Here is a 22,236-nt window from a genome sequence, read left to right as displayed (position 1 = left end):
TTGAAAATAATGTCTATACTTGAATTATTTACATTAATTTCACTTGTATAATCGGAATAAGTTTACAATGTATTAAAAATGTGATCATTGTGTGAAAAATTAGTGTAACAATAGTTGAAATAGGTTAATCGCATTAATGTAAAATTCTATAAATGTTTTCCTAAAATTGAAAATTTGGTAACTAGTTATTCTGCGTAGAATAGCAAAGACATTAAAACTTCATTCACAAGTTTTAAATAAACTCGTATATTCTGCTAAATATCTATGTTTACGAATTCCTAACTCGAAGCAGTTAATATGGATGAAAAGTACTTGATTATTGTGAATAAAATTAATTTAAAAAGAACTGTGTATTTTTTATCACTCCTAGTGTATTTACACGTTGTTTTGCAATGTTGGTGCGTATATCTAATGTACAAAACTATGGGAAATTATTCATAATGATACTAATATATTAATCATATATTAATTTTTTCAATTATTTATAAACATAGAAAAAAAAAAGCAAATTATATTTTACAAAATAAAAATATCATAATTTAAAGTCCATCATTTTTTATGCGAAGTTTCTGAAAGCTGCCACTGTAGAACATGCATACTCTATTTACAGCAGTTTAGTAATTTAACTTTGTTTAGTAATTTATAGATAACTTCGTGTTGTGTTTAAATTGCAAAGTTGAGATGTAAACCTCTTAAACATGAACATTTTTAAACGTTTAATGCAAATAACAGCACAGCACAGCACATTATTTTAAAAAGCATTTATAGAATGCAGCTTGGAAAAACTGTTTTAGAAATATTGTATGTACAGAAGTAGTGTAATACACATTTGCATCCTAATAATATTGATACTCTTTAATAATGATATGCCCTATACAAAAAGATAATAAAATAAAGTTGAATTTTCTTACAAAATAGTATTATAGTGTTATGTTCTATATGTGTTTTAGTAATGTACATCTGTTAAAAGTATTGTGAAAATTACTTTTACATTTGCTAAGCCCTCTGAGCCATAAATGGTGTTAAAGCACCTCTTTGTCCAAGACCTAATTGTATATGTTGCATGTGTATTTCAACACAATTTTGAAAAACTTGTTGATTCTGTGGACTCAATTTTGAACGTATTTGTTCCATAGTACCTTGTAATACTTTCAACTCGTAAGCATTTCGGTCTGAATCGGACAAACTCTAGAACAAGAGAGAAAATGCATAAACAGTGGTGTCAAAAAACTAATGGTTGTATTAAACTATTGGTTAATATTACCTTCACTTGAAGCATAAGAGCTGTTAAGTCTGTCACCAATTGAGTCATTTTTCCAGGTTCCTTGTCATTGACAATATTATTTCTAGCAACCATATCCGCAGCTTCCTGCCTACATTTTTCACGAAGGTGAGATGGAGCAAGCATAGCAGCCACGCTAGGTTCGGGAGCCATTTCTTGACATAATTCTTGAACGTCGTTGAGGAAGTCTTGAAGAGCAGTATTCATCTTTTCCAATTCAACCACAATTCTATAATCAAAATAAATATGTATAAGAAAAGAAAGCTATATGCATAACATAAACTATCGATCTAGTAGTCAAGTACCCTGCGTATCTTCTTTCAAAATCTGGTGGAAGTGGTTCCCCAAAAGATCGTCTTTTTTCTGCTTCGCTATTCATCTCTTTTAATTTTTTAATTTTAATTTTTTTAGCAGCTAATATTTTATTTACTTTTACCATAAATTCAAGTAATTTTAAAGGATAACCATTCATCGTTCCACCAATATGAGATTTCTTTGGCAAAGATACAGATGCATTAGATATTAAAGGATCACTGTTTAGACGCGGAGACATCAATTTCATCGCATATGGCGGAGATGGTACGTATTGCACATGCCTTGGTCGAAACTTTTGAGCAAACGAGGCAACGCTTATTGTTTCTGGTGGCTCATTTGACTGCAAAATATATATACTAATAATACTAATACTAATAATAATAATAATAATAATAATAATAATAATAATAATAATAATAATAATAATAATAATAATAATAATAATAATAATGTTATCCGTAGTCAACTATTTTTATTACAAGTTTAGGAACACATACCAGTACTTCATAATCCGGGACACTGTGCGTTCCGAGTCCAGCACGTTCAAATGTAATTCTATAAGTATTATTACTAGTATCCACTGCATCGATACTTCCAGTGAATAATCCGTCTTGCGGTTTTCTCAGTCTTGCTGTAACTTTGGTACCTATTACCAATTGCAACGGTATTTCTGGCGGTAAATCTTTGAAACTATTAATATCCGCAGCTTTTCTTTGCTGTAGCATTCGAATCTTTTGTCTTTTCCTTTCCAACTCTCGTCTTTCTTCTTCGAAAAACGATTGAGAACATCTTCGTGGTTTACCCATCATTCGTCTTATCTTGCACCATTCGACACGAGTTAATTTCCGAGTTTTTAATTGTGGAAATGATTCTTTCAAACATATCATAAAGTCATTATCGCCTTCGAAAAGTGTTCTGTGTAAAATAATCATATTTTTAATTATATCGTATTAAAATTCGGAAATATACATATTTATAATTTTCGTACATACTTATCAATGTTACTATAAAACCACTCGTAACAAACCCATTTGTGTGCTTTTGGTAACTTCAATAAATTTCTTAATCTCATACCAATTTTTTGTCCAATTTTACGGTCTGGAGACGAAGGTTGCAACGGTTTATCGGGCTCTTTTTCTTGTTTAATCGGTGTCATTGCAGGTGTTAACGATTGAGTTAACATATTATTATTTTTTCGTGGCTCGTTGGTTATTCTATTTTGCTTTTTTGCTGGAGACGGCCTAGGTACTTTCTTAGGAGATTGCTTGGCATCTGGATGAGATGGATCTTTTTTGATTCTGAAAAGTATAAATTCGAAACAATATATAAACGAAAATTTTAATTAATTTTAACACGTGTATTAAGTTAATCGAGATACACGCAACGCGTTAGACTCACCTGTGGTGCGGATGGTTAACTAATATATCGTCGTAAAATAATTTATTTTTCTTTCTTATTCTCGCCGGCATTCCTCTACGGTTTAAAACTTGAACCGGTTGAGTAGGAGGATTTGGTTTCGGCGGAGGTTGAGCACCTACTCTTTGAAGCCCTAAAGCCGCAGGACCCAGTTCAGGAATTGGATCGGATTCTTCCGTATCCATGTGCGAGTCCGTCGAGTTATTCGAAATTTGTTGATCGTCCATATCCATCGTATCATCGTCGATTATTTCTCTTTTGATTTCGTCGATCGACGGATAGCCTCCATTTTTGATAGATAATAGCGTTTCAGCAGATTCACCTAAATCAAGGGAATTGTCGAAGTAATAAAAAAGGTAATGCATTCAATTAACAACGCAACGTTACATTATCGTATCGTATTTGTTTTAGATCGCGTTCCATTCGATCACACTTTAAACGGATTCACCTAAATCGATGGAATTATCAACATACTAAAAGGGAAAATCGAGTTTCCTTCGATCAAGCTCTGAAGAAAAGTCTTTGCGTTTGAATAATTTGCACTTAACAACTCTCTAAATGCAAGAGAAATTAATTAAATATCATCGAGAAAATATTTTTTTGAATAAATTTACATTGTTCTTTGTGAAAAATGTTTTGAAATTCTGCTTCATAATATTATGTACTATAATCTGTTGGAGATACATTACCTATAAAGAAAAAATCAATGTATACAATTATCGATAATGTCAGGTATAGTCGTTTATTTATAGGCACAGAATTTATTTAACACTCTTCGCTAGCGATCGCGTCGCATAAAAATTGATTTGAATCGATGCTCCAAGAAGAAACAAGAACTCGATTGTTCTGCTGTTAGGTACTGACATAACCAAACTTATCGTAATTCCGTAAACAGTACGCATACTTATTGTATCGGGGGAAAAGTTAAAATCACAGAACTATCGACGATACAAGGATTGTGAAAGGTTACGACTAGCATACGTCTCAAAAATATTGCACGGTAAGTGAAAATTGAAACGACGAAGATCTTCGCCGTCCCGCTTGAATTGTGTATTGGTCATTTTTGAAATTTTAAACCAGACCTTACCGAGCGCAATTAAAACACTAACTGCAAGCCCGTTAAGATTTTCCGGAAAGATTTTACGCGTCGACATTGTAGATTTTGAAACATTTATTTTCCCCGTATAACTACTTTTTCTATTTAATTAATCTTTGTTAGATTAATTTTATCAAGAATAAGTTAACTTTTACTCACTTTCAATCATCTCCGCCATGTTGCTATCAATGATGCATCATGGGTATGTATTTCCGTCGAGTTCGCCCGCTTCGCGGTGAATTTCGCTAGTGGTCCTTTTCCGCCGTTCCCGACACTACGATTGGCTAGAAATTACTTTTGAATAGTGAAACGTTCTCGATGGAATTTTTAAAAGTATTCAAAGCGTTAAAGCTGCAGGCGACACGTTATAGAAAAATATTACGAAAAAGAAACAAACGATGCAGCGTGCGAGATTCGATGACACATCAATTTGAAAAAATGAACCTACCCGTTTCCATATGCACGCGTATAGGTACGTAGATCGATCGGCACGATATTAGATTCGCTACGAACATAGTAGTTCAAGATCAACAAACGTGTACTGCGTTCAACATGTTAAGAACGAATTGTTTTTGGTTATTAACGATTTCGTTATTAGTCGGAGCGAATAATATCGTTTCGTTCGATAAATCCGTAGCGCCTATTAAATATTGCAGGGATAAAGAAAGACTAATAACGTCCGAGGAGAACGACGAGTATTTACTGATCAGTGCCGAGACCGGTACAATCGTTGCAATGGAATGTCGTTTTTGGTATAAAATACTAATTTATCGATAAAAATCGAACAGGTTTTACATCGCGTTGCGTTTGTACTTACGGGACAGTAACGACAAAGAAGAGAGACAGACAAAAGTTTGGTATTACCAAGATCGGTACAGAGAGCATCCCGAAAAAGTGGTAGAACTGGAGATGGACAATAACGTGTCGTACAATCGGGTCTACACGACACCCCAACTCTCCTTGATAATTAAGAACCTTGAGATCACGGACGCTGGCATTTATTTGTGCCACGGCGAGGAAGGGCAGGAGATGGAAAACAAATTCAACTACAGAATCGAACGTAATTCTTTCAGTGAATTTACACTCCGAACGGTGTTACGGTCGAACCAAAGAAAGAATTGGTTCGATCGGTGTGGGAAGTTTCGCGAACCGAAATCTCGGTTATTCGTCTTTTTACTACCGTTCAACGGCCCTCGAGAAAACTAGATATCAGTGAATAGGCGGGCGCGTGCGCGCAGTATACTCGGACGAGTATGCAAGGTTCTATGCTAGAGTCGATTTCCCATTCGCGAACTAACGATTAAAAGTCGGTAACGAATGGTCGGTATCCAAGTTCGATTCTTTCTTCGGCATCGTTGTAGCGTGTAGAAACACGTGTGCGCAGATTGTTCGAACGAGCGTATTTTCTAACAGCGATTTTCAAGGAGCACAGCGTCGTACACTCGGAACAAGGGAATACAACCGAGTGGGAGAAATATCGTGAACTCTATCTGGCACCGATCACCGCACGATTCGCCGTAAGATCGAATCGATTTTATTTATTTCCGTTCGCAGACATTTTGGAAATGTGTTTATTCATCGGAGCTGGTTCGCATCAGGTCTCTCAGATGTCGGAGTTGATCGAAATCCGAGATGTTGGAGTAACTCTGCACGTAATTTCTGAATGGGGACCTTGGGGCCCCTGTGAACATTGTATAGGTAAACGAGGCTACAAATCGAGCGTAGGAAAGTGTCGATTGAAACGATTTATAAATACGGTAAGGATTCTTACGCGATCTATTTTCCGTTGAACGGATCCGCACGGATACAAGCGATCGTTATCGTCGCTACAGACGATTGCGAATCGGAGCGACTCGTCGATGGTCAAGTTCTTCCGAAGGACTCCGTCGTTACCCTGCAAGTGAGTAAATTTATTAAGAATTGACTAGAAACGATGCGTACGCAAACGTGTAACGCCGCACGAACGATGCTTCGAGATCTATTTTGCTCGAGAAAGAGTTTCCCGGTGTCAGTGTCGCGGTACGGTACTTGCCAGATTTCATTCTGAAGGAACCGTGCAAGAAATGTGTGCACGAAAAGAAGAAGAAGCGGACTCGAAAGTTCAGATACGCGAAACGACTGGTGCTCGCGGAAGGCGCTTACCTCACTGTCGTTTGCCCGGAGTATAATTTCACAATTTCATTCTTAAACTCGGAAACTTGTTCGCGTTCTAACGCGACCGTACGTTTCAGGTCGAGTCTGGATACGCAAGTGTCGTGGAAGAAGGATTCGATTACGTTGGAAAAAGGTGTCCGCGGATCTTTTCGCAAATTGGATACGGAGGTTCGCGCGATAGTGGACGCCTTCGGGACTCTTTATCTGACAGGTAGCGTCTCGAGTGGATCGATCGATGTACCCGTTACGTTGCAACCTTTCGTATATTTTTCCGTTTACGTACACGCGGTGTCGGCAGACGTTTCCGTTAACGAGGAAGGGAACTATAGCTGCACCGTCGACAACGTTAACGCGATGCAATTAAAAATAATCGTTGTTCCGAAAGCCAGACTATTGACGCAAGGTAGGATTTATCCGAAACTGTTAAGATTTACGGGAGCATTTACGAGAACGAATCGCGCGTACTCGCATCTTTCTTTCCGCTGCACAGAATTCTTCCGTCACTTGGGATACCTGGGATTTATATTCCTGCTGTGCTCTCTTTGCTACTGTAGCGGAGTGATCCGCGCGTACAGACGGAGGGACAAATTTCGCGCGGTCGTTTCGGCTGCCGAGCAACAAGCAGAAGGAAGCGAAGAGGAAATACCGTTTTTTATCGATCGGCAGCGATGAGTCGAGAAACGACTGTACACGCGTACAATAAATAACGCACGGTGGCTTGGTCCATCGGTTTGTTCTTATCGATACGTTCGTACTCCTTTACCGACCGAGTCTCTCCTTTTGCGACGATTTCCTCCGTTCGAGATCTCCTCGAGCACGCTCCGGCGACCTTAAAGGTAGCCGAGTGAAAGGAGGGTCTGGGAGGGACAACTGCACGGCGTCGTGTCCGCTTCTCGTAGTCATAGTTTAGTTCCAAAATGGCCGCGTTCGATCGTTCCTGTTTCTGCGCCGCGTTCGAGCCCGTCGACGAGTGAGGGGACCGATCGTGAGTACAACGGAGCCGAAAAACGGACTCGCGGCAAACATGAGTGGGCATCTCAGGGCAAACGTTCCCGCGGTCCTCGCGATTCTTTCCCTGGTTCTACTTCAGAGAGCAACCGGTGAGTAGTACGGATCGCATCTAGCTACGTGCGCGCACACTGTGCGGGCAATGTCACACTTTCACCGCATACCGGACAGCGCATCCTTACCGCGAACCGTTCCCTTTTTCTTCCGTTCGATCGCGCGACGCCTATTAGGACACCGAAATACACCTTTCGCCGAACTGGAGATTCACGTGGTTGCTCGGTTCCAGGGCTACTTCGGAGATGCGTGAATTGTAGATCGAGGGGAGATTTAGGATCGTGCAAGGATCCGTTCGCTATGAATTCGACGGAGATCGAAATGGAGAAAGGCGTGGACGCTGTCCCATGCGCGTCCGGATGGTGCGGCAAAATAATCGAAAGGCAGGGTATAAACAACGGTAAGAACACGGTTAATTGTACGTAGGTGAGAGCAAGGAAAAACGAGGATCGCGCGTCGCGCGTCGCGCGTCGCGCATCGATCATTCGAATTTCTCTACTTTTGCACAGAATACGGTACCGCTACGCAAAGGCTTTGCTTCCAACGGGGGCCCGACGACGGCGAGGAGAGATGCGCCTACACGGTGTGGAATTACAAAAAAGTCTACATGTGTCTTTGTTTCGGGGATCTGTGCAACGGAACCACGACACCGAGGAACGTTTCCAAAGGATTGATTTTTACCACGATTTTCGTTTTGCTTCGATGCTTCGTTCACGAATGCTAGAACATTCTTGTAGAAAAAGTTCCTTCTCTCTGTACGCGACGCGAGGATTCGATCGAACAGTGACACCAACGAGCACGCGTTTTACGCAACGAATCGCGGTGAAACGATGTTTTACCGACAGGGTACGTTTCAATTTGCGTGAATCACGCTCGCGAAGGTGTTCAAAGCGGACTGTCCACGAACGAGAACGCCACTTACGTGCATCGTACCGTACCGCGGTACGGTAATGCGCATCCGTTTCGTCCGCGTTTCGCGCGAACCCTGACGCGTCGAACGAACGCAGTGCCGATTCAATTTCTCCTCGAAACGAACAAGATATTTATCGTATTTACCGGGTAATCGTTCGACCGGCTGACTCTTCAATGTATCATCGAACGGAGCACATGCGATAAAAAGGATGTACGTATCTTTTAATCGTTTTCAGAACTTCCAAGTACAAGCACAATTGCGTTAAACGCGTACAATTCGATTCAAAGTCCAATAAAAAGAATGTAACGCAACTTTGTAAATTTTTTACTTTCCCATCTTAACGAGAAGAGAGAGAGTCGATGCTATCTTTTTTCTTCTTGAGCAAGATGCGACGTTCGTTGGGTAAATGGTTAATTGGTCAAGGTTTCCTATAGAACGGAGAACTGGGCCTCAAACTCTTCAGTATGTGATCGTGTAGACCGTTCTGTCTTCTCTCCTCTTGGTTTCTCAGAAGCGCCCTTTCGTGCGGGATATCGTCGTAAAATAGCTCACCTTGCCCGTAAAGATATTTCACCGCTAACATCGCTTTATCGCCGGTCAATAGATACGGGTCCTGATACTCTGAAACACGACGGAGACGCCGAAGTGAGATCTCGTTTCGGAAAATCGTGTTCGGTACGATGGGTGCAACGGGAGGGGGTCGCGTATAAAACGTGGCCACCGTTTCGGAGACGAGTTCGGTACGAGAGTAACGAAAACGTTACGTACGATCTCGCTGGCTACGCGTGAACGTGAACGATCAACGATCAACGATCGTTTTAGAGTATCATCGTATCGTTTTTTGGAAAAGAGCGGTTATCGGTTGTGGTCGCTTCTCACCGAGTCCGTCCGAAAAATCGGGTGTCGTGTGCCTCGATTCGTGCGAGCTGTACCCTAGGTCGTTGATATCTACCGGCGGAAGGAAAACGCCTACTGGCCACAGGGATTCCGCGTTTTCCGGTTTAATGTATACGGGTATATTATTGTTCGTCGAGCCTAGACGTTGCCCTGGAAAAAATACAATTCGTAACAGTTTCGATACCACGTTCTCGCGTTCTCGTTTATCGGAATCGAAGTATTCTACCAAACTGCCTCGAATTTCCCGTTGCGCTTCTTCTTCCTATGGAGACGTAGGATCTCTGGTCGATCGTTCGATCTCCTGTGCGATAAGAATCAATTTTACAATTGGATGATGCAAGATTTTGAAAACGATGCGCAATCTACTGTAATTACGTTTATGGACTAACCGTCTGTCGTAATACCGTGCTCGTAAATGTGCGGAGGGGAAATAAATTTCACGTGCACCTTCGAGAGGGGCAAAGCTCTAGTTGCCGCTATCGCAACTAGGAAAACCACCGCTTTCATCTGCAATTAAAAACCTCGAATGTTGAACCGCTTACCGAGGATCGTTTCTCGGTGCAACCTCTTCGTCGGGCCGAGTATCGAAATATTTCCATCTACCGCGCGCAATGTACGCGACACTTTTCGAGATCGTCTTACCGTTTACCGTAAGAACCGAATAAACTCACCGAGCGATATAGAACGCGTAGACGCGTAGAACCGGGTCAAGGTGAACGCGGGACGATAAAATGTCTACGCTCCGACGAGTCCGATGACCCGGCAAACTATTACGCGATTGGCTGGTCCTGCGGACGAACGACCGATGGAACGAACCCCGCACCGTTTTCGTTGAAAGGTCTGGCAAAGACCGACACCGAGAACGTGTTCGCGCTCCTCGGAATGCGACGATTAATCGCGAGCGAACGGTGAATCTGCCAGTCGTAAAGGATAATCGCGCCCGCTGTTGTCAGACTCGAAGGTGTTTCGTCACAGATGTCTGCGAAGATAAACGCGCGGGCTCGAGTCGCCGCGATAGCGATTCGTTCGCAGCCTCGAGTCGTGCATCATCGTCGTTGCGATACACATCATCGGGCAGTGTTGGGCAAACCGTTAGACACGCGGACCGGGTGTTACCGAACCGTGTATCGCGCGAACTCGAGGCCCACCGAAACAAACAATTATCCCTCACGGACACGGACGCTTCGCGCGTTGCGCGAATTTAAAAGCGAAACTGAAACCGAACGTGGAAGCGATATCCTCGATCCCGTGCGATACCGTCTAAATACGTATCCACGTATGCATGCACCTACCTATCCATGTATGCGCAGATGTACGCAATAGATGACTGTGAATTGGTTCGCTCGTACATGACTCGCAGCGGCGCGTCTTACCAGGGATTACATAGATATCTATTCGTGCATTTCGTCACTCCGTTGTACAGTAAAACGCGAACGTTCGTAGAAAGTAAACGTTCAAATGCTGTTCATATTTTAGGTGAAACGCCGGTCTCCCTCCATCGGATCCGAATACCTTTGACCAATTCCCACGAACAATGTTGCCCGCTGTGCCGAAATTATTCCGCGGGATATTTTCAATTTCAACGGAGCGCGTGGATGCGCGAAAAGATTTCAACTCGCGTTCGATGAACAATTTCCCCGGCCAAAAGTGAATCATTTTGCTAACTTTCCGACCCCGGAAACCCCGACGCGCCCTTTCCCTCCGATAACTACATTTTCCTCGACCGATCCACGTTGCCGAATCTTTCCATCGACTCTTTTTACCTATTTTGCGCGTTAGACGCGTACCCAGCGCTATCGAGGTTTATCCGCTAAAACCGGACAAACACCTTGCGCAACAATAGAATAATCGTTGTTTCGCGACTACATCGACGAGCGAAGCGTCGAATGGTACCTTGAAAACTATGTCGACTCGTAATACGTATCTATTCCCGTGGAATGCTACCAGCTACCGACCGTCCAGTTCGGTAAGTAAAATAGCGATCGAGGAACGTATCGTGTGTACGTATAATACGTTTTCCCGGTCTATGCTGATCTAATACGCAACGATATCGCGATTGAAACCGGATCGTACATTTTCATTACCCTCACATAGAAAGAGCGCACTTGTGCTTGACAGAGCGTTATCGTATCTGCGATGGTAACGGCTAAAGACATTCGTGTGTTCGCCGGTGCGTGTCAAACCACCCTTTCGCCTTCCTTTCCGCTCACCTTCACTCGCGAGTAGAGGTGGCTCTTACGAATTATGCCTCTATTGTGAGCTAGCGAAACAAAATGCAATACCGACAATGCGATGCAACAGTTTTTTCAACGCCAACGTGAAACCTTTCGACTTCGAAGCGGACACTGTTTCGGCAAAGAATGCTCGATCTAGAAATTTACAAGCGTTCTGGAAACGTTTCTCAGCGTTTACTCGCAACACGGTCCATCGATCGTATCGAAGAGCGTAACGCGATGGAACGAGAAGTTTTAGCGAATCGACGGACCTACTTGTACCTACTTGGCAGGAGTAATCGTCGTATTTTCGACAGATTCGAGTATCCGTTGCGGGCGGCAGACAATTTCGTTGGTTATTCGAAAGCGCCGACTATTGCGCCCGAGTAAATTCGAACGTTATCGAGACGCGCGAGGGAAATTGACATCAACAACGATCGAGAAAATTTATTTTATGCATACGGTGAGTCGACGTTATGTCAGCTACGGAAAGATTGTCGGCGTTCAATTACGTCAACGAGTAACGTTTGTACCTATTAACCCAGTCAAGGATCGCGATCGATTAAATATTCTACGAACTGTACACTTATGTATATACGTACACGCGTAAATTGATATACGATGTAAACACGCAGGCTTCGCTTTGCCGTACGAAAGGAAACACGTACACTCAACCGCTAGTGTATTTTCATTTATTTTCACTCTCGACGATCTACTTCTCGCGCGTCTACGCGCACTCGTTAAAAGATGTATGCATTTCGGTAAATAATTATCGATAATTGTCCCGTCACCCACCATTGTTAACATCGAAGGTTCACCGTTTGCTTTCGCGAGGCTTCGACCACCGTTGTTCGGTTTGTATACGTTGTTCCGACACTGGTGCACAATCGTGTTAAAACCAACTTCCGGCGGTGCGGATTCTTAAAGGAACACGCGTGTAGCGTCTCCTGGACCCGACCAGGAACTGTTCCAGTTTAAATGTCTCGGGAGAATGTCGCGCGTGGGTTCCAACATCCCCCTTCTTGTTACGTACCCCACCTGTAGATACCACGTTACGAAGGTTCGTAACGACTTGCACGGGGACACGGCAGAACTTTCATTTCGGTGAACGCGATGCAACTAGATTTTACACGACTTTGAAGTTACCGCGCCCGCGAATCGTCAACGATGGCGCTCGAATCTACGACGGGATACGCGGGATGTACAGGTTCGTTTTGCTCCTGTTACGAAATCGTCGCAAGGGTAAAAGATTTTCTTTTCATCCGCGTACGCGATAATTCGTTTCTGCGCGTTCTCCTTTTAAATAATTACTTTAAGGTTGTTCGTCGGAACGAAATTATTTGATAAAGTGTTCGGACCGATTGTAACTAGAAGTATCTAGAAAAGAAGCGAAGTAGGGCCTAAATCCAAAGATATCGAATCTCTGCGCATGTTACGTTAGTGAGGCAATGGCGGTGCAACGTGGATAATGTATACAATGCACCGGTGTATACGTAACTCTGAAACCGTGTATCTTTTTATTTGTACAATTGTAACGTAATCGTTGCTATTCGATATCCCTGCTTTCAATTAGTTCGTTGGCGTGATCGATTTAAAATGTATGCGCGAACGACATAACCTAAGCGACGTGTACGTTCCTTCGCCCGATCGGTTTCAAACTTTTTCATTCTCTGCGCACTGTGCGACAAAAGTCGACGTTTCTTCGATACTTGAAGCGAAACTTTGAACATTGTACGTCAACGGGTTGTGTGTAAAAAAATTGGTGAATTCTGTCAAATTGGCCGGATTAATTTTCCGTTTTGTGGTGTATTGTATTTCGGTTTTTGCGAAAAAGAATATTTCAGGCAAATTGTTTGGAAGTTGCGTCGAAAACACTCGATAAAATTTTACAAAGTGTTCCGGGACGAGTTGCGGATATTTAAAAAATGCCAGTCGATTATCACGAACAAACACGCCTGTAATTACTTTAGAATTAGTTGCTTTGTTTCGTAATCAATACTTCAAGGCAACGCGACGTTCAATAATTTAATACCTAGCACTTTGACAGTTAACGTAAGACATAATTTGAAAGTTGCGCAGTTTTATTCTATATACGTAACATTTTGTAAATCTTTGCGATAAGAGGTATCGTTGTAAATCACAGAACGCTATACAAAATAATTTACTATTATTTACACGTTATAATGTTATTCGTGGAGCGAAATTCATCGTCGTTTATTTTAAGAACGTCTACTTTTCTTAAATTATGTCTGTAACTTACGCCGGTACATTATTACAAACGATTCTCTAGAGGTTGCCGCAACGCGTAATGTACAGAATTTCTAATATTTCCAAACATTAGCGGCGTACGCAATTCTGGCAGTCTATTATTTTGTAAATCTATCGCCGTACGAAATCGATCTGAACTTCTTAGAGTAATAAAACGTTCCGTTGTTGATCGGAGCTACGACTATAGAATAGGGTTGTTTCTACGGCGCGTTGAAAATTCTAGCTATAATCTCGCTGTTAAAAAATAGACGTCCGATTGCACGAGTTCAAGTACTTGCCAGCGTCGTGGTACTTTTAACCGGGTCTCCTGCCGGTGCAACGTAGACGGATGCGCAATATAATTACATTTAAAACTCTGTCGTTCCACAAGCAATTGCGTTGAATTAGAATATTATAAAAATGTATACATCTCGCGTTTGTATGTAGTCAACTAAAAGATTATGAGAAATTATATCACAACGGAGTACCGTCCACTATCTGGATTGAATCTAATTATTTCGGGATTATCGCTTCTATACGTCGTTCTCGTTACCGGTATACGTATTTCAAGAATACCGACGCACATCGTATTCTTGAACGATTGCGATAGAGGTTCTTTCAAAGGGTGAAAAAAACAATCTCGATCTTTCGTCCGCTTCGGATCAAGTAAAGATATTATAGATTGTGCTCGGTTCTACGAAATTACTCGCTCTGTTGGTCGATCTTCGTGGTCGTTGGCGGTTTCGTTCGAGGCGTCTCTTTTTGGGCGAGATTTAACGCCTTCGAAATTTACGTAGGATAGATCGGGGATTATTTTGACGTTGCGTTCGCGCGACAGCGGTTGCACGGCTTTCCGGGAATTACTGGCCATATTCTTGATGTATGCTCTCTAGGAACCAGAACGCCAGCGCCAAGAACATGGTTCCTGTGAGGTCGCCCAAAGCCGTCAAATACGGAATGGCTGAATTATCCGGGTCAATTTTGTACCGCCACATTGCGTGAATAATTATGTGCGCCACGTAAAGCAGCAACATGACCTACAAAAGATAAATCGTTTATTTTTGTTTCTTTATTTTCTTTCCCGATGTGGTTCGAACCTTTCACTTTTTCCGCAGGAGCTCGAATCGGTTTGCGTTGTTCTCACCTGTAATACGGCCATCACGAGATAAGAGACGACAAAGTACCCGTGCAAGGTGGATTTTCCTTGTTTGAAGTAATCGGCGAGAAAAATGAAGACCAGTTCGCCTACTATCGCCATGGAAATGAGTATTCTGGCAGTTTTGGAGTACGGTGCTAGAGAACGAAAGCGAAACATCGTTAGGCAATCGAAGTGTAAGCGAGAAAAATATGTAGCGGCATTAGTTATTCTTACGTCATACACGCGGCACTTACTGCCTTTAAAGAGCGCCGACCACGGGGTAACCCACATTTTCGAAGACGACGGTAAAATTCCCATAATCGATGTCTGATGTAACGTAGTTGAGATCCGAGATGCTTGTACAGAGACTAAATTACCACCAATTCCGTTTATGATAGGTTGAAAGATCACGAATCCATTGAAGCAGTCAACGACACGATCGAGAATTAAACCGCCGAATCTAAATCAAAGTGCAAGCAAGATGTTACGATAGACGATAGATGCTCCGTAGAATTTGCCTCTTCGATCGCACGAATCGTCGAAATACAATTATATTTAAATATTTTAGGCGGTTTACATATGTAAACGGTTGATCGTACACACTAACCCGCTAATAAATAGAGCGGACAGAACGGGAACCCATCCGGACGTTAATACGTTTCTGGTGTATTTGTTCTTCAGGACAACGTAGATCCAAACTGGTAATATCAGGAAGTAACAGCCAAGTATGACGTACAAAATCCATAACTGCGTTTCTATTTTGTCGAACAACCTGGACGCGATCGCCGAGAGAACGGTAAGCGATACAACGTCCCCGACGGACGCTGCCAGAGGTGTCGCCAAATTGTCAGGGTTCATTCTGCATCGATACGACACCATGATCACGGCGATCATTACGAAGTCTGTCGGAAAGAAGAACTCTTGAAACGGGAGTAAACGAACTCGCGTTGGAACGATAATCGAAGGATAGAAATCGACTCGTATCGAGGACGAAGCGACTTTTCGTGGATAATTTACCTAGGATGAAGCAAGAACTGGTGGCGGTGGATATGCTGGACGTGGCTAGTAGCAGACAGTGTTCCCACTTGAAATTATATTCGGAGCCTTTCGCTATGGCGTCGACCACAACTGCGAATATCGATACCAAAACAGCCGCGACGATCGCTTGTATCTGTACCAGGGCAATGTTACCGATAATCATTTTCATCATTTCTCGAAACCCGTGCATATTTCCTAGATTCACTTGCGTGCACAAACGGGAAGCCAAGCACATGTCGAGATTGCCTTTCAATCCTAACAAAGAGGGCACCAGAATGAATAATTGAGAAACCGCCTGAAACACCGTCCAGTCCTAAAACAGAGCACGACGGTTTTAATTAAACGGGCGAGGGTGAGAGCTCGCGGGGAGAAAACGGGCTGGGTTAGCGATTCCTCGCGCGGGTGGCTATTCTTACGAACGGAATGCGACCGGGAATGTAAATTACGTTCCAAGAATTTCCACATTAGTGGAAAGCCGATAAAATCTTGGCTCGCGAATGTTTGTACCGACGGCACAGGGGAGGGTATTTATGTAAAAGATTCTTGAGATTGTGACGGTGTTGGTCCGGGACCGTGGCGTAACGTCATTTCTACGACGATAAAAATATACTAAAATACACAAACGCGATAAATAAGAAAAGACGCGCTGCCGCGTGTTTAGTATTATCTTCAGACAATAAGAGTAAAGTGCCCGTTCGATAAGAGAGCGGAACGTTCCAAGGTGTAAAATACTTGATTTACGATCGGGGCTTGAAATTTCGATTTTTAAGGTAATCGGTATATCGGTGATACGTAACGATCCGACCCAACCGGAGAGCGTTGTTTCGCGTCGGTGATCACTTACCTTGACCATCGCAAGAACCAGACCCGCTCCGATGGTGCCTATCCCGGCGATGAAGAACGGGACAGCGACTTGGACGGTGGTATGATACCATCTCTCGCCATCGTGGCCGTTGTTCCCGAAGCCGTCCGGGTTATGTCGAAAATCAGGATCGGGATCTGAATTTGCGACGGAAGCGATCGTCAGTAGGGAACTTCCACTGGAAAACGATCCACCACCGAGATCGGGAAACGACATGCTCGCTTTGTTCTTTTCTCCGTTAGGGATTTTTAAACCCGCTATCGAGAAACCAATACATCTCACATCGCACAGTACGCTCGTTTCGAAGACAATTGTTGATTAGCATAAAAGTCGCGCAAACAACGCGTCCGCTGCTCGACGATTCGCGCGGATTCGTTTCTTCGCTCGGAGGAGCTGACGAACAAGGTTATTGCGCTATACCGATTGTTGTTGTTGCGCTCTACCGCGGGTCGCGCGACTAGTTTTCTCGGCGATAGCGGACGCTTTATCGATACGCGGCAATATTAATTAACTGGAATTAAACGGTGAATTTCCATCGATCCATCGAACCGTTCGCAGTTGGTGCGAACCGAATAAATATTTATTGCCCGTTTAACCGGGGACCTCGATCGCGATGGAACAAAGAAGCTTTTGCGTTACCATTTTCGTAGCAATAAACGAAACAACCTACCACCGTTTCGCGCTCGATTCTCGTGAGAAGGGTAAATCTCTGAAAAAGGCGTGTACGGCTGGTGACCTCGGAACGGCGTACGTCCAATTTCAATGTCGACGCGAACAGTAGCGAAGAGACGATCGTCGAGGCTGTAGGTGGATTCGCGACCCCGTAGCGGCGATACCTCGCGCAGTGCGCATTCCGCTCACCTGCCACTTTTTTCACAACGTCCGGTTCCGCTTTAAACCCCGGGGACGCGTTCAGCTTCTCGCCGCCGATCTCCTTCTCCGTACAGTCGAAATCCAGCGCATAGTTATCCTTCCCGTTCCACATGTCCAACCGCGATATGGTGAACGCGTGATCTTTAACTCTCGTGTCGTTAGGCGCGTTCGCTAACTGCTCATTGTGACCGGCGCAGTTGTTTAACTTTATATCGGTTACGTTCAACAGCGTCGGTTCAGTCGACGAGTCCGGAAAAGCGACCATACCTGCAATTTTGTTCGACGATTCGTACAGACGCGTTCTTTTCGGTTTCTCGTCCCGCGAGAACGAGAGAGAGAGAGAGAGAGAGAGAGAATTCATCGTATCATCGAAGGTCAGCGTTTAGTTACTTAGCTACGGGGGAACAAGAATTCTTTCGTCTCACGTACCGGATTCGGTGCTGGCGTACTGTCTCGTGGTGATATCCCCGTCGCAATTGGCAGAGCCCGGGATCGACTTGTGATAATTTCACGTCGGATCTGCCTATTTCGGTCAGCCTTGATCTGGTGAAACGTATCAAACGGAAAATCAAATTATCGGCAGAAATTGTTATTGGTGATCTAGATCCCGAAACAATGGTACACCGTATCGTTTTGGACTTCCGTTGAAGATCGATTCTTTTATCGCGAGCGGCTTATCGATCTTTACACCGTTCGTTGAATCTTGCCAACTAGACGTAAGAGATCGGGGTAGCAATTCGTTGTTCGAAACGAATCCACGGGTGTCTCTTTTAATGTCGTTGCTCTTGGTCTAGACGTTTCGATAGCGCGCGGAACATTATACACGAGATCAGCATAGTATCGTTAACGACACGAGGAACTTGGTTCTCGTATTACTAATAATCCGATCCCACGTGCCGGTGGACTTGAATTACACGCGCGCAGAAAGCTGAAAACGGCTGGGCACGTGGTTTTGCTCGACAATGTCGTCTCGGAGGGCAACAATTTCCGAGAAATCGATAAGTCTATATTTAACGAGAGATTTCGTCGATTCTTTTCCGTTTTGTATATTACGTTCGCTCGTTTGTTCCTTCCGTTAATCGGAAGCGGTGAAAATTAACGCGACGCACCTGTTCAACGACATAAATTTTGCGCGGTGAACAACGATAACGATGCGTTTATTCGCGTTTCCGGATTTCTCCGATCATAATTGTACGTAGATATCCACCTTTTCGAACACGCTTCGAAATCGCTTCCGTTACGCGTCCAATTATCGCTATTCTGTTTACGTGTATACATACGTAATGCATAAAATATCGCGTCCTTCGGAGTATGTAACTACGGTGTATCGTTGTAAAACCGAGAAACGATGTCGATAAACGTTAATCGTAACCCGTTAGCTCGTGACGAATAATACCACACCGAGAAACAATAATGGACGCGATTAGTCCGTCACCGGTTGCTTCCTTTTTATCCCTCCCCCCTTTTCTTTTCCTTTTTTCTCTAGCGTCGTTTCGAAAAAGAGGATGCTCGTACACCGGCTCGCCTGCCACGTAGATACTTACGTAGTAACGATGTATCGAGGAATTTGCGCCAGCGTGTCGACGTTTCCTGGTATAACGTTTATCGTTCCTCGATGTTCGATCGACCCTGCCACTTCTGGCTCGCGCGACTTCGATTTCCTCGATTTCTCGGTAAAATCTTTCCGATGGGTGGAAGGTGGCGGGCCTGTACGAACGTTCGGTTCGAGGTGGTGCACCGTGATCGATGATCGGTCCAGTGTCGCGAAGTCGTACGCGCAAAGCGAAGAACGCGAGCCGCGAGCCGCGAGAAGGAAGCTTCGTGAAATGTTCGGTAAATCCACCACCGCGTACCGTACCGTTTGCCTCGCGCGATCGTGGTTGACTGATAAAAGAAGCCTCGGTCCGTCTGTCGTCGTTACTCGAGCCGTTCGTATGCATCGACGCGACGTGCTGCTCGCTGTCCGGACATACGCACGTGCGCTATCTCCTTCAACGATAGTGGGAGAGATTATCGCCGAACAGATTCTAGATCATCGTAGATCGTTAATTGATTCGCGACATCGCTCGGCCGATATCTCCGATCGAACTCGGATCGATTCAACTCCGTTGCTACTGTTTACAAGCTCGGTGCTCCCTCCTCGTCCAGCTTCGATTACCGTAATCATCCACGGGCACACTCGAAACTACCTTACGTTGCCTCGATGACGATGATTCGAATTTCCCAAAATTATTCGATAACGGAGCGCATTATAATTCGCTCATTCATTTGTAGCGGTTCGTGACTCACGTGCGCTCGTACAACGTATCCGTACGTGTACAATTGCTAATTAGTGTTTTGAAAATAGTTGGAGGCAACTGTGACTCGGCACCGAAAAGGAGTACCCACCGAGGAATTTCGAACGCAAATATTATTCTCTCGATCGAACGATCACGCGACCGGTAACGTGTATCTGGTTCCTCTTTGCGGTACGAAGATGAATCAACGAGGATAGAGTTGCGTACGCGTATAAATCTCTCGTCTTTGTTGGCATTTTGAAATAATTGGTACGCCGTACGTACAATTGCGTAGGTGGATCGCTCGGGATTCACCTTTCACGTGCCTTTTTGTTTCTCGATTACTTCACGGGGAATCACGCGAAACGACGGAACAATTTATTTTTATCGCTGGTTGTTAAAAATAATTGCGTTAACGCGATTGCGCGACCAAACGAGCGATGTTTCAACTTTGTAACGAACGCATCGTTCGGAAAAAAGGAAACCGATATCGTCGTCGGTGATTTTTGTGAACGTTCCCTTTGTCCTTTGTGCGACGTGTGACGGAGTATCTCCTCTGATAAGGTTTCATCCGGTACTGGAGATTCGAGTATAACCGATTTCAACCGGTCGCTAGATAATATTTATCTTTTTCACAATCGGTTTTCACCGTTTTAAGAGATAATGGAAATACGTAGATCGATTCACTGGGAGATAATCGGAGAAACTCGCGATCGGGTGCTCCACTTGAACTTTAAGCGCTAAGCGTTCCGAGATGCGTCTTCGATAATTGAACGGTTTTCGATACTTTGTCGGTCGCTACTGTCATCGCCCGTTCGGACAGTTTGCGATGCTGAAACGTGTTTACAAGAGTACCGCTCGAACGCGTTACTTCGGTTCCATCGTGCCCGGATGGCTACCGGCTAATGATACTTTCGCGAGGAATCGCGCCGAAACGATCGAGTACAGGTCGAGCGATACGGGCTCTCGATATTTACCGTTTCGGTAAGTTTCGGTAAGGGACACGATATCGGAGCGGTAAACAGGTACGCTCGTACCTGTATTCGCCGATTTCTTGTTATCTCTACGTGGAATTCGGTCGTCGACCGAAGAAAATACGAACTCGATCATCGTACAGTAGCTTTACCGCTAATACCGATCGACCGGTTTCAACGATACCATTCGAACACTTTTTTCCTTTCCTAGTAATTAGTTCGCTTTTAAATTTAATCCAAATACTACAATATAAACAAACTTTATAGCGGTTATATTGCTGGTTGTAAAACGCGCGAATCCCTTCTGCGATTTCTCCGCGGTAATCACCACTATAAAACGTGTCACGCACCGCATCTTTGACCGTGATTTCCCACAAACTTACCGGATTCGTTCCGTAAAGCGGCATAAATCACATTTCTCTTCGAGTCGTCGGCATCTTCTTTATCTTGCAATTAGTGTACTACCGCGACGAGTTTGCTTTGCGAAAAAAGATAGTTTCTTAGTATGTATCGTTTCGAAGAAACGCAACGCTGCCGCATTGTTTCATCGTGAACTCGAATCGATACTTTTTGCATCGCGGTCGGGTATCTGCTTCGCGTAGCTCCCGTACGTGTACACGTTGACGATCGATCACCGCTCGAGATCGCTGTGATCCAGCGAAAACCATGATACAATTTTTTAAACGTTCGATCGTTGGAACGTTTCTCGCGGTACTTTTTGCCGCGAACGGCATCGAGAAGTTAAATAATTGCATCGAATCGAGGAAAAATCAGCGATACGTGTACACTTCCGAGGAGACGCGACGAGGAAGTAAAAATATTCGTGCGGTGTTGAGAATTCTAGAAGAAGAATTATCTATAATTTATTCCTCTAGCGTCTTCTAGCGTTTTTTACGAGGAAAACGTAAAACGAATCCGTTTTCGTTCGGGATTCCCATTTTGGCGTCGGTAACAGTTTCCTCGTTCGTTTTTTCCAAGACGAGAAGAAACCAATTTCGATCGTGCCTTTTTAACAAAAATTTCGCCTTGAAAAAGATGTACCGCAATTGTTCGATGTACTTACCACCGACGTCGAAACGTCGAGGCGATCGATAATAACGCAAACGCGATGCTGCGTATAAACCCTGTGTATCTATTTGTTATCGAATCGAATTGGCGAAGGTGCCGGACGGCTGATCGTAACAGCTACGACACAAACGATTTCGATGTCCTATCTTTTATTTTCATTAGCGATTAACGCGTTGACCTTGTTACACTCGCAGTTTATCAGAATTTTTATCGATTCACTCTCGATTGAAATTCCATTTGTTGGATAACTCCCGAGATCGTGCAACTTTATTATTTGGGTTAAGTAACGTATTACAGTCCCACGAATCGAACAAATAATTCGAATTCGAACGTTACTCGTTCCATTTAACGTAGGTACGTCTTCTCGATACACGATATCGATGTTCGATCCAATATCCTTGCAACGGTTCGA

General features: G+C 43.7%; 6 protein-coding genes across 11 annotated transcripts; 2 read left to right on the top strand and 4 right to left on the bottom strand.

The window, feature by feature from the left end:
* Positions 1 to 66: 66 nt before the first annotated feature.
* LOC143151514 (protein lin-9 homolog) lies at positions 67 to 4,537 on the bottom strand. 2 transcript variants are annotated; one of them, XM_076320718.1, is made up of 7 exons: positions 4,269 to 4,537; positions 2,996 to 3,335; positions 2,590 to 2,895; positions 2,095 to 2,512; positions 1,588 to 1,937; positions 1,265 to 1,511; positions 67 to 1,188 (listed from the first exon to the last, which is right to left on the bottom strand). In XM_076320718.1, exons 1-7 carry the CDS (start codon positions 4,285 to 4,287, stop codon positions 997 to 999), a joined length of 1,872 nt encoding a protein of 623 aa, XP_076176833.1. In that variant the 5' UTR covers positions 4,288 to 4,537; the 3' UTR covers positions 67 to 996. The 2 variants fall into 2 exon arrangements, with proteins under 2 accessions (XP_076176833.1, XP_076176834.1); XM_076320719.1 differs by lacking the exon at positions 4,269 to 4,537 and adding an exon at positions 3,703 to 4,083 and having other exon boundaries at positions 70 to 1,188.
* A 466-nt stretch (positions 4,538 to 5,003) lies between these two features.
* On the top strand, positions 5,004 to 7,030 carry LOC143151520 (uncharacterized). The gene is made up of 8 exons (XM_076320733.1): positions 5,004 to 5,169; positions 5,523 to 5,626; positions 5,708 to 5,866; positions 5,942 to 6,009; positions 6,086 to 6,271; positions 6,341 to 6,474; positions 6,562 to 6,666; positions 6,754 to 7,030. Exons 1-8 carry the CDS (start codon positions 5,019 to 5,021, stop codon positions 6,933 to 6,935), a joined length of 1,089 nt encoding a protein of 362 aa, XP_076176848.1. The 5' UTR covers positions 5,004 to 5,018; the 3' UTR covers positions 6,936 to 7,030.
* Positions 5,774 to 8,356, bottom strand: LOC143151519 (uncharacterized). The gene is made up of 2 exons (XM_076320731.1): positions 5,881 to 8,356; positions 5,774 to 5,790 (listed from the first exon to the last, which is right to left on the bottom strand). The coding sequence occupies exon 1, from the start codon at positions 7,297 to 7,299 to the stop codon at positions 6,916 to 6,918; it is 384 nt and encodes a 127-aa protein (XP_076176846.1). The 5' UTR covers positions 7,300 to 8,356; the 3' UTR covers positions 5,774 to 5,790; positions 5,881 to 6,915.
* Positions 7,148 to 8,549, top strand: Rtv (QVR superfamily protein rtv). The gene is made up of 3 exons (XM_076320730.1): positions 7,148 to 7,363; positions 7,558 to 7,725; positions 7,835 to 8,549. Exons 1-3 carry the CDS (start codon positions 7,288 to 7,290, stop codon positions 8,047 to 8,049), a joined length of 459 nt encoding a protein of 152 aa, XP_076176845.1. The 5' UTR covers positions 7,148 to 7,287; the 3' UTR covers positions 8,050 to 8,549.
* Positions 8,441 to 12,454, bottom strand: LOC143151517 (uncharacterized). 3 transcript variants are annotated; one of them, XM_076320727.1, is made up of 5 exons: positions 12,144 to 12,454; positions 9,525 to 9,642; positions 9,362 to 9,436; positions 9,118 to 9,285; positions 8,441 to 8,859 (listed from the first exon to the last, which is right to left on the bottom strand). In XM_076320727.1, the coding sequence occupies exons 1-5, from the start codon at positions 12,153 to 12,155 to the stop codon at positions 8,657 to 8,659; spliced, it is 576 nt and encodes a 191-aa protein (XP_076176842.1). In that variant the 5' UTR covers positions 12,156 to 12,454; the 3' UTR covers positions 8,441 to 8,656. The 3 variants fall into 3 exon arrangements, with proteins under 3 accessions (XP_076176842.1, XP_076176844.1, XP_076176843.1); XM_076320729.1 differs by lacking the exon at positions 12,144 to 12,454 and adding an exon at positions 11,635 to 11,787; XM_076320728.1 differs by lacking the exon at positions 12,144 to 12,454 and adding an exon at positions 9,807 to 10,848.
* A 230-nt stretch (positions 12,455 to 12,684) lies between these two features.
* LOC143151515 (solute carrier family 41 member 1) lies at positions 12,685 to 19,075 on the bottom strand. 3 transcript variants are annotated; one of them, XM_076320720.1, is made up of 9 exons: positions 19,051 to 19,075; positions 17,936 to 18,049; positions 17,495 to 17,773; positions 16,616 to 16,890; positions 15,751 to 16,084; positions 15,341 to 15,635; positions 14,988 to 15,193; positions 14,740 to 14,888; positions 12,685 to 14,632 (listed from the first exon to the last, which is right to left on the bottom strand). In XM_076320720.1, the coding sequence occupies exons 3-9, from the start codon at positions 17,769 to 17,771 to the stop codon at positions 14,456 to 14,458; spliced, it is 1,713 nt and encodes a 570-aa protein (XP_076176835.1). In that variant the 5' UTR covers positions 17,772 to 17,773; positions 17,936 to 18,049; positions 19,051 to 19,075; the 3' UTR covers positions 12,685 to 14,455. The 3 variants fall into 3 exon arrangements, with proteins under 3 accessions (XP_076176835.1, XP_076176837.1, XP_076176836.1); XM_076320722.1 differs by having other exon boundaries at positions 12,686 to 14,632; positions 16,616 to 16,770; XM_076320721.1 differs by having other exon boundaries at positions 14,468 to 14,632; positions 14,693 to 14,888.
* Positions 19,076 to 22,236: the final 3,161 nt, after the last annotated feature.

Source organism: Ptiloglossa arizonensis, chromosome 9 (assembly GCF_051014685.1).
Source record: "Ptiloglossa arizonensis isolate GNS036 chromosome 9, iyPtiAriz1_principal, whole genome shotgun sequence".
Taxonomy (NCBI): Eukaryota; Metazoa; Arthropoda; class Insecta; order Hymenoptera; family Colletidae; genus Ptiloglossa; species Ptiloglossa arizonensis.
This window is presented reverse-complemented; position numbering and strand designations above follow the sequence as displayed.